General features: G+C 40.6%; 1 protein-coding gene across 7 annotated transcripts in view; it reads left to right on the top strand.

Moving 5' to 3' along the window:
• RUFY2 (RUN and FYVE domain containing 2) overlaps positions 1-13,891 on the top strand; it is a 62,842-nt gene that overhangs the window by 20,422 nt on the left and 28,529 nt on the right. For 5 of the 7 annotated variants that reach the window (XM_033209462.1, XM_033209461.1, XM_033209459.1 and 2 more), the window contains 5 exons: positions 1,195-1,296; positions 1,433-1,549; positions 4,666-4,833; positions 6,225-6,322; positions 8,762-8,881. In XM_033209462.1, coding sequence (XP_033065353.1) covers positions 1,195-1,296; positions 1,433-1,549; positions 4,666-4,833; positions 6,225-6,322; positions 8,762-8,881 — 605 coding nt within the window. Of the gene's footprint in view, positions 1-1,194; positions 1,297-1,432; positions 1,550-4,665; positions 4,834-6,224; positions 6,323-7,075; positions 8,571-8,761; positions 8,882-13,891 lie in introns of those variants that run through there. The other 2 variants (XM_033209465.1, XM_033209464.1) reach the window with 1 other exon arrangement.

A 13,891-nucleotide genomic window follows, 5' to 3' on the forward strand; every position in this document is an offset into this window, starting at 1 on the left:
AAAAAAGAAATTCTTATTAAAATGATACTGTCCCTCTGTTCCACTGTTCCACTAGTCAGATTACTTTTCTTCACAGGCATCACTGCATGATCATGGTGACCTTTTTTCTACCATCCCATGTGTAAAACTCATCCCATGTGCTCTGGTTTCTTATGTTGTGAAAGTAGCTATCTGGCGATCCCAGAGTGCATTTGAAGCAGACCCAGAAATTTATCTCAGCTCTCTTTTTTGTAGAGTTGCTTCTAGGTGTGTTGTTTGTTTTTTTTTTTTAATCTATTAAACCAAAGAATTATTACTTAACATATTTTCAGAAATATTTAGGCTTCTGTTATTTGTATTGTGAACCCTATTTTCCATGTTAATTAATATTCTCATTTATTTTAAAATTGGCCCAGTTTTTCCAAACCAAGGAACACATGATAACTTACATGACTGCAGTTAAGAATGCATCTTTATTTTGATGGTTAGGCTCCTGATCGGGACCATTATAGAGCTGCTCACTAGTTTGTGCCTCTTATTGACTTTAGTAGGACTGTGAAGTTCAGGTTGATCCCTGATAAAGTCTTCAGAAATGTGTTAATTGCAAACCATCATTAGGGAATGGTCTCTGCTTTGCTTTCATAGAATCTCTCCATTCTGGGCCTCAGAGTCCCACCACTTAATCATTCATGTTTAACTCATGGTGAGAATTGTCTCTTGTTTGTCGTAACCACTTAAGTTCCTGTTACAAGTCCAGATTTCATGGGGTGTCCTACTCAGTTACCACAAATGTCTGTATTACATTTTTCAATGATAGCACAACCTCCTTTCCTTATACGTGTTTTTATCTTTACACAAGTCTTTAAAGCTTTTGTTATTTAATGCATAATTCTCTATTTGTTTACTCAGAAACTTTGTATTCTGGACATACTGTAAATCATACAGTAAGCATAATATATTTATTATAAGCATAACAAATTAGCCTAATGTGTTTCAGCTATAAAAATAGGAATTGTTCAAAAGGAAATAAGAGTTTAATTTTTAAAATTGGTATCTTGGGATAATAGCGAGCATATTTTTCTTATGAACGTTTCTTTGAATGTGACAGACCTTTTGCTAGTTGTGAGATTTTATTTTCTGTTGTTTATGGCCATGCACTTAACCTGGAAAGCAAGTGTTTAAAATCTTTTTTCTTGCCCGTTTCATAATTTTTAGTTAGCAATAGCAAAGAATAACATCATTAAACTCCAAGAAGAAAATCATCAATTACGAAGTGAAAATAAATTGATTTTAATGAAAACACAGCAGCACCTAGAGGTAAGTATAGACTGCTTTCAAGCAGACAATCTCATGTCAGAAATTACTATTTTTAGGGACTTTTGCATGAAGTAGGTATTTCTATGCTGTATTAATAGTAGTGATTATAGAATGAAAAATTTTGTTTTCTTCCTAGGTTACCAAAGTAGATGTGGAAACTGAGCTTCAAACATATAAGCATTCTCGTCAGGGGCTAGATGAAATGTACAATGAAGCCAGAAGGCAGCTTCGAGATGAATCTCAGTTACGACAAGTAGGTTATATTAAAAATTATATTAGCAAAATCATCCTGGGAGTAATTTACTCTCTAGCAAGCACCATTTAAAATCTCTTTCAGCCTTATCCTTTTTGGTGTGGTATATAGCAAGTTCACCCCTTAGTCTTCTCAAATTTTCTAAGCTTCCACTATATCAATGTTTTGTTGTTGTTTTAAGACAGAGTCTCACTCTGTCGCCCAGGCTGGAGTGCAGTGGTGCGATCTTGGCTCACTGCAGCCTCTGCCTCCTGGGTTCAAGTGATTCTTGTACCTCAGCCTCTCAAGTAACTGGGACAAGACATGTGCCACCACGCCCGGCTAATTTTTGTATTTTTTGTAGAGACGGGATTTCACCATGTTGGCCAGGCTGGTCTCGAACTCCTGGTCTCAAGTGATCTGCCTGCCCTGGCTTCCCAAAGTGTTGGGATTATAGGCATGAGCCACTACGCCCGGCGTATTATTGTTTTGAGACAGAGTCTCGCTCTGTCACCCAGGCTGGAGTGCAGTGGTGCGATCTTGGCTCATGCAGCCTCTGCCTCCCAGGTTTAAGCAATTCTTGTACCTCAGCCTCCCAAGTAGCGGGACTACAGGCATGTGTCACCATGCCTGGCTAATTTTTGTATTTTTTATAGAGATGGGGTTTTGCCATGTTGGCCAGGCTGGGCTTGAACTCCTGGCCTCAAGTGATCCACCTGCCTTGGCCTCCCAAAGTGCTGAGATTATAGGCATAAGCCACTGTGCCTGACCTGTATCAGTGTTTTTTAAACTGTAAGTTACAATATGATTGTGAATGAATGGGTTGTGACCAACATTATAGTAAATGAAACAGAACAACATATTCAAATATTAGGAAAGTCATATTTAAAATTAACTTGTTTTTTAACCTTTGAAATTGTGAAATATAATGCCAACAGAAAAATATGAATATATAGCTTAATGAATTATAACGCAAATAACCTGTGTAACCACCACCCAGGTCAAGAAGAGAATATTGCCCATCTTTTTAATCATCTTTGCTGTTTGTCTTTAATGTTAATAAATTTCTTTTTCTTTCTTTCTTTTTTTTGAGATGGAGTCTCCCTCTGTCGCCCAGGCTGGAGTGCAGTGGTGCGATCTCGGCTCACTGCAAGCTCTGCCTCCCGGGTTCACACCATTCTCCTGCCTCAGCCTCCCGAGTAGCTGGGACTACAGGCGCCTGCTACCACACCTGGCTAATTTTTTGTATTTTTAGTAGAGATGGGGTTTCACCATGTTAGCCTGAATGGTCTCGATCTCTTGACCTCGTGATCTGCCCGCTTCAGCCTCGCAAAGTGCTGGGATTACTGACGTGAGCCACCTTGGCAGGCCAATAAATTTCTCTTTTTTTTTTTTTTTTGAGACGGAGTCTCGCTCTGTCGCCCAGGCTGGAGTGCAGTGGCCGGATCTCAGCTCACTGCAAGCTCCGTCCCCCGGGTTTACGCCATTCTCCTGCCTCAGCCTCCCAAGTAGCTGGGACTACAGGCGCCCGCCACCTCGCCCGGCTAGTTTTTTTTTTTTTTTTTGTATTTTTTAGTAGAGACGGGGTTTCACCGTATTAGCCAGGATGGTCTCGATCTCCTGACCTCGTGATCCGCCCGTCTCGGCCTCCCTGGGCTGGAGTGCAGTGGCGCGATCTCGGCTCACTGCAAGCTCCGCCTCCCGGGTTCCTGCCATTCTCCCGCCTCAGCCTCCAAGTAGCTGGGACTACAGGCGCCCGCCACTGCGCCCGGCTAGTTTTGTGTATTTTTAGTAGAGACGGGGTTTCACCATGTTCGCCAGGAGGGTCTCGATCTCCTGACCTCGTGATCCACCCGCCTCGGCCTCCCAAAGTGCTGGGATTACCGGCTTGAGCCACTGCGCCCGGCCAAAAAATTCTTAAGAAATTAAACTAAGGCCGGGCGCGGTGGCTCAAGCCTGTAATCCCAGCACTTTGGGAGGCCGAGACGGGCGGATCACGAGGTCAGGAGATCGAGACCATCCTGGCGAACACGGTGAAACCCCGTCTCTACTAAAAAATACGAAAAACTAGCCGGGCGAGGTGGCGGGCAGAGCTGAGATCCGGCCACTGCACTCCAGCCTGGGCAACAGAGCGAGACTCCATCTCAAAAAAAAAAAAAAAAAAAAAGAAATTAAACTAGTTGCCCGGGTGTGGTGGCTCACACCTATAATCCCAGCACTTTGGGAGGCCAAGGCTGGTGGATCACAAGTCAGGAGATCGAGACCATCCTGGCTAACACAGTGAAACTGTGTATCTACTAAAAATATATATATTAAAAAAAAAAATTAGCCAGTTGTAGTGACAGGCCCTTGTAGTCCCACCTACTCAGGAGGCTGAGGCAGGAGAATGGCGTGAGCCTGGGAGCTTGCAGTGAGCCAAGAATGCGCCACTGCACTCCAGCCTGGGCGACAGTGTGAGACTCCATCTCAAAAAAAAAAAAAAAAAGGAAATTAAACTGTGTTTTGAGTTACTTTGGCCTTTGCTTGTATAGGCCACTTCATTTCCTTTTGTTTAAGGAAAATTAATATTCAATTTATGAAGCATAAAAATGATTAATTCTTGTACCAGTAAAAGAGTAATGATTAACAGAATATAGAAAATGCCTTCATTTTTAGCAAAAACTGCATTTGAAAAATTTACTTATTTTTTGAGACGGGGTCTTACTCTGTTGCCCAGGTTGGAGTGCAGTGGTGTGATTTCAGCTCACTGCAACCTTTGCCTCCTGGGTTCAAGTGATTCTCTCACCTCAGCCTCCCTAGTAGCTGGGACTACAGGCATGTGCCACCACGCCCGTCTAAGTTTTTGTATTTTTTTGGTAGAGACGGAGTTTCACCATGTTGGTCAGGCTGGTCTCGAACTCCTGACCTCAAGTGATCCACCCACCTCAGCCTCCCAAAGTGCTGGGATAACAGGTATAAGTCACTGCACCTGGCCCTGCATTTCAAAATGTTTATTGTGTTGTTAGAGGGCCTGGTTGATTCCCTTTAGTGGACTTAAAAAGTGTAGTCTGTATATTGAATGGACAATCTTTCTTAAAGTATATCTAATTTTTACATCCTGAAGTGGCATGTGAATTGAGGATATATTGAAATTGCAGGATGTAGAGAATGAGCTAGCAGTACAAGTTAGTATGAAGCATGAGATTGAACTTGCCATGAAGTTGCTGGAGAAAGATATCCATGAGAAACAAGATACTCTAATAGGCCTTCGACAACAGCTAGAGGAAGTTAAAGCAATTAACATAGAGATGTATCAAAAGTTGCAGGTAAGGATTGTTCTTAAATTTCATTTTATGGAAATTGAAAGTGAATATTTGTAGAAAGGTTTTGGTTTTTAAGAGATGAGCCCATTTTAACTGTGCCGTATTAGTTATGAAGGCCAATGCCTTTTTTTTCTAAATGAAAGCTCTTAAATGTAATGAAAAAGGTATCAACAGAATATCCCGTCTAAATTTTCAATGTTGAAAGGTTAAGAGTATGAAGATTAAATCTTTTGGGAAAACTCTCAATTTAAACTACAAAACATTTTTGTGAACTTCCTTTTACAGTGTAGTCGTAAGAAATATTTAATTTTGATTGAAATGCTAAACTATCATAATAGTAAATTTTTTTTTCTTTTTTTCTTTTTTTTTTGAGATAGAGTCTTGCTCTGTTGCCCAGGCTGGAGTGCAGTGGTGTGATCTTGGCACACTGCAACCTCTGCCTCCCAGGTTCAAGTGATTCTCCTGCTTCAGCCTCCCTAGTAGCTGGGACTACAGGCATGTACCAATACGCCCGGATAATTTTTGTGTTTTTAGTAGAGATGGGGTTTCACAATGTTGGCCAGGCTGGTCTCGAACTCCTGACTTTAGGTGATCCGCCCACCTCGGCCTCCCAAAGTGCTGGGATTACAGGCGTGAGCCACCATGCCTGGCCCATAATTGTAAATTTTCTAAGATGATATTGCTATTAAGTAGACTTGTTGCCAAAATCCTTTATTTAATTAATTTGCAAAATGTCATATTTTACAAGAATGTATTCTGTCATCTTCCAAAAATATTGAAGGTGGCGTTTTTTTCTTTATTATATTTTCGTTTTTAAATTTTTTCTTTTTTTCTTTTATTTTCTGTAGAGATGAGGTCTCACTATATTGCCCAGGCTGGTCTCAAGAGATCCTCCCACCTCGGCCTCCCAAAGAGCTGGGATTGCAGGTATGAGCCACCACACCTGGCCTATTACATTTTAAATGAAGACTAATAGAGGCCAGGTGCCATGGCTCATGCTGTAATCCTGGCACTTAGGGAGGCCAAGATGGGAGGATTGCTTGAGGCCAGGAGTTTGAGACCAGCCTGGTGAACATAGCAAGACCTCATCTTAAAAACAAACAAACAAAAAAAAACGACTAATAGCACTGCTTTGTATCACACAATTATTTTATGTATAAAGTAACTCTGTTCATTTCAAAGTAACAGTCCCATAGCAAAATGGTGTGAGAAACTTATAAATACTCAGGTTAAAAGATGAAAACTCTACTTGGGAGGCTGAGAGGTGGGATAGCTTGAGCCCAGGAGTTCAAACCCAAACTGGGCAGCATAGTGATACCCTGTCTATTAAAAAAAAACCACACACACAGAAAAAAAAAAATCAAAACCACTGTAGCTTTTATTTTTATAAATAGGGTTCTGAAGATGGCTTGAAAGAAAAAAATGAAATAATTGCCCGACTAGAAGAAAAAACCAACAAAATTACTGCAGCCATGAGGCAGCTGGAACAAAGGTACAGCATTTCCAGTCTTAGTTTCTTTTTTTCTTTTCTTCTCCCCTTTTTCTTTATTCAGTTCCGACACCTGCCACAAAAACCATTAGGAAGACATAGATTAGGACATATTTTTTGTTTAAGCCCAGCAGGATTTTGTGTTTTTGTTTTGGTTGTTGCATGGAATCAAGTTGCTTTATATTATGCTGAATCATTTGAAGTTGTCATATTGTAGATTTTTCTTAGAGGCCTAATATCAGTAGTTTCATGTTATTCAATTACATAAAACAAATACACAAATAAAAACGTCAAAAAAAGTAAAAATGAACAAACAGAGTGAGATTATCCCTAATTGATTTCCATGCATGTTAATTATCGTATTCTTTGCCATTCACCATCTGTTTATATGAAATCAAGCATTCCAAATTGGTGGTTTAGTTTTGTTTCTTTGAGCTAGGACCCTCAACCCAAGCGAAGATATAATTTTGTTTAAATTGAATTGTTTTATATTGGCATTTTTCACTTTTATTGTTGGAAAATGTAATGTATTTCCATTGCCCTGTCATGTTGGTGTCAACATATGTCTTTTATCATTGCTTTCTTTGAATCTATTTATGAAAAACATAACTATTAATGCTTTATTGACATGAATATTCTTTTATTGACATCCTCTTTCTTCTTTTTTCTTTTTTGTTTTCTTTATCCCCATTTTTACATTTTGGACATCTTTATTACCTTTTTCTGTCTTTGATTTCTTTCCATTCCATTATGAAGTGATAACGATTTGTTAACTCAAACTAGGACAATTGCAATGTCATTGGTGAAATGTGCCAGCAGTGACACGCAGGACCAGTACAAGCTGGTCAAAGATATATCTTTCTGAAGACCACTTGTATTTAAACAGACTAAATGAAAAGAGAATCAACAATTTTATAATACATTAACTAGAAAGGAGTCTATGCTACTAAATATTCTAAAAGGGTGTTAGGAACCCTGTACATTTCTTGGTCAGCTGCTGTGGTAATACACTGCCACTAAGCAGAGTGGGTGCACTTGGATTTCTAGACATACATTCCTCAAACCTTGTGCACGAAGGGTGATTTGAGTATTGACCCTTTGGAGGTCGGGATTTTCAAATGCAGTTTTATCTTTTTAGCTACTTTTTGATGAAAAATATAAAGATTGTTTAAAAATAACTTAACCTTTGGTTTTATACTGCATTGGCACAGATATTTTTTTCTCATTGGCCCACTCTTTGCCCAACGGTTCCCTTACTGATTTTTACATATGCTTCAAAATAACTTATAACCCAGACTGGCCAACATCCTGTGCTTCAGCTTCTCAGTTTTCCAGTTCTCCCTTGCCCTCTTCTGTGATAGCACAACTTCAAGGCCTACCTCACTCTTTTATTTTCCTTTCTGTAACCTTAGAGAAAAGCTTGGGTCCGTCCCCAGCACCTGAATATTTTAATTTAATCTTAGATTTGGAGATAACTTGAATGATAAATCTCCTTTCCTTGGAAGCAGCATTTATACCCCTGAAATATGTGAGGGTTGTTCCATTGGTATGGTTTTAGGGAAGAAAGGAAGAGTTTTTTTAGTTAGTTGAACCGAAATTTCTCTTGTAATTTCCTGCAAGGAGTTAATATCCTTTGAATCTTGGTAAATATTTTCTTATAAAAATATTGAGGTTAAATATAAGAAATCCTAGATGGCCAAAGAAGGCAGGGAGTGGAGCTAAGCACAGGAAAATGCAGCGACTTACAAATGAAAACAGGAAAGATGAAAATCACAATATTTTAGCTAATTTTTAATATTAAATGGTGAGGAACAAAAATGATCTCTAGTGAATGATGCCAACTGGCACCAAATTCTTTTTGAATCTTAAACATATATGCACACGTGCACACACACACATGCATAGAGCTTCGGCATAATTTAGTAAATGCATAAAGATGCTGTAAGAAGGAGTTGGCTATCATTTGGAGTAATTGCAGGTCTTTGCTCTTGGCCTTGTAGCACACTTGATTCCTGGCATACACATCCTAGCTTAACATATAACAGTGTGGCTTCTTCACCTACTGTAGGCACAAGTCCTTTACTTTTCATGGTTTTGAAAAAAGGTAGTAACATACCTATTATGCTTTGAAATTTGATTCATTATGCTCTGCATAAGTGGTAAAGGCTGTATTGCTTTGCACTGTTAATTACGAACAAGAAATAAAACAAATTTGAAGATAGTATTCTGGGCATACTACATGTTATATTGACAAAAAAATCACAGAACAACTTCTAGACATTGTGTGACTCTTTCACGTTTGAGTTTGTGAGTTTTTCCCCAAACTTTGTTTTCATTTAGAAATGTTTCTATTTCCCCATTTTTCTTTTATTTGTCTTCTTCACCCTTTTACACCCTAGTTCTAGCCTCAGTTTTACCCAAAGTTGATTTGAATTACACCAGATTGCAGCAAGCAGAGAAGGCGCAAATGGAAGCTGAAGATGAGGACGAGAAATATCTACAAGAATGTCTCAGTAAATCTGACAGTCTGCAGAAACAAATCTCCCAAAAGGAGAAACAGCTGTGAGTATTTCACTTTTAGAAACAAATACTTGTGTTAACATAACCCCCTCATTTTTTTGCACATGATGGTAGAATACCAATATTTTTATTTATCTAATGATACCAGCTAGCTTTTAGTGTTTACTTTAAAAAACAACAAAAAGGGCCGGGCGTGGTGGCTCACGCCTGTAATCCCAGCACTTTGGGAGGCCGATGCAGGCGGATCACAAGGTCAGGAGATCGAGACCACAGTGAAACCCCGTCTCTACTAAAAATACAAAAAATTAGCCAGGCGCGGTGGCGGGCGCCTGTAGTCCCAGCTACTCAGGAGGCTGAGGCAGGAGAATGGCGTGAACCCGGGAGGCAGAGCTTGCAGTGAGCTGAGATCCGGCCACTGCACTCCAGCCTGGGCGACAGAGCGAGACTCTGTCCCAAAAAAAAAAAAAAAAAAAAAAACCAACAAAAAGGCCAGGCACGGTGGCTCATGCCTGTAATCCCAGCACTTTGGGAGGCCGAGACGGGTGGATCACGAGGTCAGGAGATCGAGACCATCCTGGCTAACATGGTGAAACCCCGTCTCTACTAAAAATACAAAAAAAATTTAGCCGGGCGTGGTGGCGGGCGCCTGTAGTCCCAGCTTCACGGGAGGCTGAGGCAGGAGAATGGCGTGAACCTGAGGGGTGGATCTTGCAGTGAGCCAAGATTGCGCCACTGCACTCCAGCCTGGGCGACAGAGCGAGACTCCGTCTCGAAAAAAAAAAAGAAAATATAATTGTGATAATACTTATGTTTTTACTCCCTTTATGATTTACAAAGTACTTTCAACTCTGTTTTGCTGTCTTCTTGCTCTAGGAGAGTTTTATTCATTCTTCTGTTATTTAACATTAATCTGATGGTCATTATATTTCTAGGTGCTGAGTATAATAGGCTTTTGTAACTACAAGAAACTTATATTACTATTATTATTATTATTATTTTTTTTTTTTTTGAGGCAGAGTGTCATTCTTGTTGCCCAGGCTGGAGTGCAATGGCACGATCTCGGCTCACCGCAACCTCCGCCTCCCGGGTTCAAGCAATTCTTCTGCCTCAGCCTCCCTAGTAGGTGGGATTACAGGCATGTGCCACCAGGCCCAGCTAATTTTGTATTTTTAGTAGAGATGGGGTTTCTCCATGTTGGTCAGCCTAGTCTCGAACTCCCGACCTCAGGTAATCCACCCGCCTCGGCCTCCCAAAGTGCTGGGATTACAGGCATGAGCCACTGTGCCCAGCCTAAGAAACTTATATTATTAAAGGACATGCTGTTTTCTGAGAATATATATGTATGTTTTTTTGAGATGGAGTTTCACTCTTGTCGCCCAGGCTGGAGTGCAATGGCATGTGACCTCGGCTCACTGCAACCTCCACCTCCCAGGTTGAAGTGATTCTCCTGTCAGCCTCCTGAGTAGCTGTGATTACAGGTGCCTGCCACCATGCCCAGCTAATTTTTTGCATTTTTAGTAGAGACGGGGTTTCACCATGTTGGCCAGGCTGGTCTCAAACTCCTGACCTCAGGTGATCCACCTGCCTCGGCCTCCAAAGTGCCGGGATTACAGGCATGAGCCACCGCACCCGGCCGATAACATTTTTTAAAATCAACTTTGTTTTTTTTTCCTTTGAGATGGAGTCTCACTCTGTCGCCCAGGCTAGAATGCAGTGGCATGACCTTGGTGGCTCACTGCAGCCTCTGCCTCCTGGGTTCAAGCAATTCTCCTGTCTTAGCCTCCTGAATAGCTGGGACTACAGGCTTATGCCACCACACCCGGCTAATTTTTTGTATTTTTTAGTAGAGATGAAGTTTCATGACGTTGGCCAGGCTGGTCTCATACTCCTGACATCAGGTGATCTGCCCACCTTGGCCTCCCAGAATGCTAGGATTACAGGCATGAGCCCCTGTGCCTGGCCAACTTTTTTTTTTTTTTATTTTCTCTGATTTTTTTTTTTTTTTTGAGACAGAGTCTTGCTCTGTCCCCTGGGCTGGAGTGCCAAGTGGCACGATCTCGGCTCATGGCAAGCTCTGCCTCCTGGGTTCACGCCATTCTCCTGCCTCAGCCTCCTGAGTAGCTGGGATTACAGGTGCCCTCCACCACTCTCGGCTAATTTTTTTTGTATTTTTAGTAGAGACAGGGTTTCACTGTGTTAGCCAAGATGGTCTCGATCTCCTAACCTTGTGATCCATCTGCCTCAGCCTCCCAAAGTGCTGGGATTACAGGTGTGAGACACCGTGCCTGGCCAGTTGTCTTTAATTTTTTTTTAACTTTTATTTCAGGTTTGGGGGTACATGTGAAGGCTTGTTACTAGGTAAACACGTGTCATGGGGGTTTGTTGTGTATATTATCTTATCACCTAGGTATTAAGCCCAGTACCCAATAGCTATCTTTTCTGCTTCTTTTCTTCCCCCATCCTCCCCCCTCAGATAGAACCCTGTATCTGTTGTTTCCTTCTCTGTGTTCGTAAGTTCTTATCATTTAGCTCCTGAACATTTTTTTTAAATTGTGGAAATGGAGTCTTGCTCTATTGTTCAGACTGATCTCTAACTCTTGGCCTCAAGCGATTCTCCTGCCTCAGCTCTCAAAGTGTTGGGATTACAGAAGTGAGCCACCATGCCCAGCTTCTGAGAACATTTTTATTAGTACTTTATATGATCTATATATCACCAACCAGGAAGGATGTTAGTATATGTCATTGTGCTGAAAAAAAGCAAGTTGCAGACAGTATGCCAAATGTGATTCAGTTTTAAAAACAAAATTAAAACCATGTATGCATATATATTTATACACAGATAGAGAAGATTTTAAAGAATACAGATTCTGGGGAGTGGTTATTTCAGGTGAATGCTGGCAGGTTGAGGTTGACAGGGACATTTTAGTTTTATTTTATAAACATCAGTATTTTTCCCCCAGTTAATATGTACCAATTCTGTTATTAAAAGAAAACAACAGTAAGAACAAACAAACAAAAAAGCAACAATGGAAAATAGTTATTTATTATATTAACAGGTCATTAAAACAAGACCACATGCCATGTATGAAGTATAAGTTGCTAAGCTGCCTTTATACCCGTTGAAGTGTTAAGTTCTTCTCTATCCTTGGTGATTTTCTGTCTAGTAGTTTTTAATTATTGAGAGAGAATTTGTTGAAATATCAAACTGTGATCGTGGATTGGTATATGTATTTTTTCTTTTTTTTTTTTTTTTTGAGACAGAGTCTCGCTCTGTCGCCCAGGCTGGAGTGCAGTGGCCGGATCTCAGCTCACTGCAAGCTCCGCCTCCCAGGTTTACGCCATTCTCCTGCCTCAGCCTCCCGAGTAGCTGGGACTACAGGCGCCCGCCACCTTGCCCGGCTAGTTTTTTTGTATTTTTTAGTAGAGACGGGGTTTCACTGTGTTAGCCAGGATGGTCTCGATCTGACCTCGTGATCCGCCTGTCTCGGCCTCCCAAAGTGCTGGGATTACAGGCTTGAGCCACCGCGCCCGGCCGTATTTTTTCAATTCTGTTTTTGCTTATTGTATTCTAAAGCTCTATTAATTGGTGCCTACATATTCAGGACTGTTAATATATCTTCTTGGTAGAGTGACCCTTTTGTCATTATATGATGTATTTCTTTGGTAATTTTTTTTTTTTTTTTGCTCTGAAGTTAATTTTTCTGATATTAATATAGTTACTCCTGCTTTCTGTTGATTAATGTTTGTATTTTTCCTTTTTTTTTTTTTTTTACTTTCAGTGTACCTTTATAATGTTTGAAGTTTCTTTTCTTTTTTTTTTGTAGAGACAGGGTCTTGCTGTGTTGCCCAGGCTAGCCTTGCACTCCTAGCCTCAAGTGATCCTCCCACCTTTGCCTCCCAAAGTGTTGGGATTACAGGTGTGAGCCACCATCCCCGGCTTGAAGTTTCTTTTCCTTTTTTTTTAAGACAGGGTCTCACTCTGTTGCCCAGGCTGGAATGCAGTGGCATGGTCATAGCTCACTGCAGCTATGACTCAAGCAGTCCTAGGCTCAAGCAATCCTAGGCCCAAGCAATCCTCCCAACCTCAGCTTGCAGAGTAGCTGGGACCTTAGGCGTTGTGCCACCATACCCAGCTACTTTATTTTTATTTTTATTTTTTAGTAGAGAAAAGGTCTTGGTGTGTTGCCCATACTGATCTTGAACTCCTGAGCTCAAGTGATCCTCCCACCTTGGCCTCCCAAAGTGTGGGATTACAGGCATGAGCCACTGCTCCCAGCCTGAAGTTTCTTATAGACAGCATATAGTTCATGTTTTATTATTGTTGTTATTTGTGTTTTAGAGACAGGGTCTTGCTTTGTTGCCCAGGTTGGAGTATAGTGGTGCCATTATAGCTCATTGCAGCCTCTAATTCCTGGGCTCAAGAGATCCTCCTGCCTCAGCCTCCTGAGTAGCTAGGACAACAGGCATGTGCCACTGCACCTGGCTAATAAAACAATTTTTTTTTTTTTTTTAAGAGATGGAGGTCTTGCTATGTATCCTAAGCTGGTCTGGAACTCCTGGCCTCAAGTAATCTCTCTGCCTCAGCCTCCTAAAGCATTTGGATTACAGGCATGAGCCATCATGCTTGGCCTGCTTCATGCTTTTAAAATCAATTCTCCCAACTCTGTCTTTTCATAGTATGTTTAGTCCATTTATATATATTGTAATTATTGATATAGTAGAGCTTAAGTCTGCCATTTTGTTGTTTAATTTGTTTTTCCTATTTGTTGTTCCTCTGTTTAATTTTTCCTGCCTTCCCATAAGTTACATGAACATTATTTAGAATTCCGTTTTGATTTATCTGTAGCACTTTTGAATGCATCTCTTTGTATAGATTTTTGGTGTTTGCTGTGGACATTATATTACACATATGCTATTTTTCGCAGTCTGTTGGCATTAACATTTTACCACTTTGGATGAAGTGTGAAAACCTTACCTCTATTTAAGTGTTCATACCTTCTCCCTTCTTTAATATAATTTGCTTAATTATCTCTTTTACATATATTGGGAATC

Source organism: Trachypithecus francoisi, unplaced genomic scaffold (genome assembly GCF_009764315.1).
Source record: "Trachypithecus francoisi isolate TF-2019V2 unplaced genomic scaffold, Tfra_2.0 Lachesis_group9, whole genome shotgun sequence".
NCBI lineage: Eukaryota > Metazoa > Chordata > Mammalia > Primates > Cercopithecidae > Trachypithecus > Trachypithecus francoisi.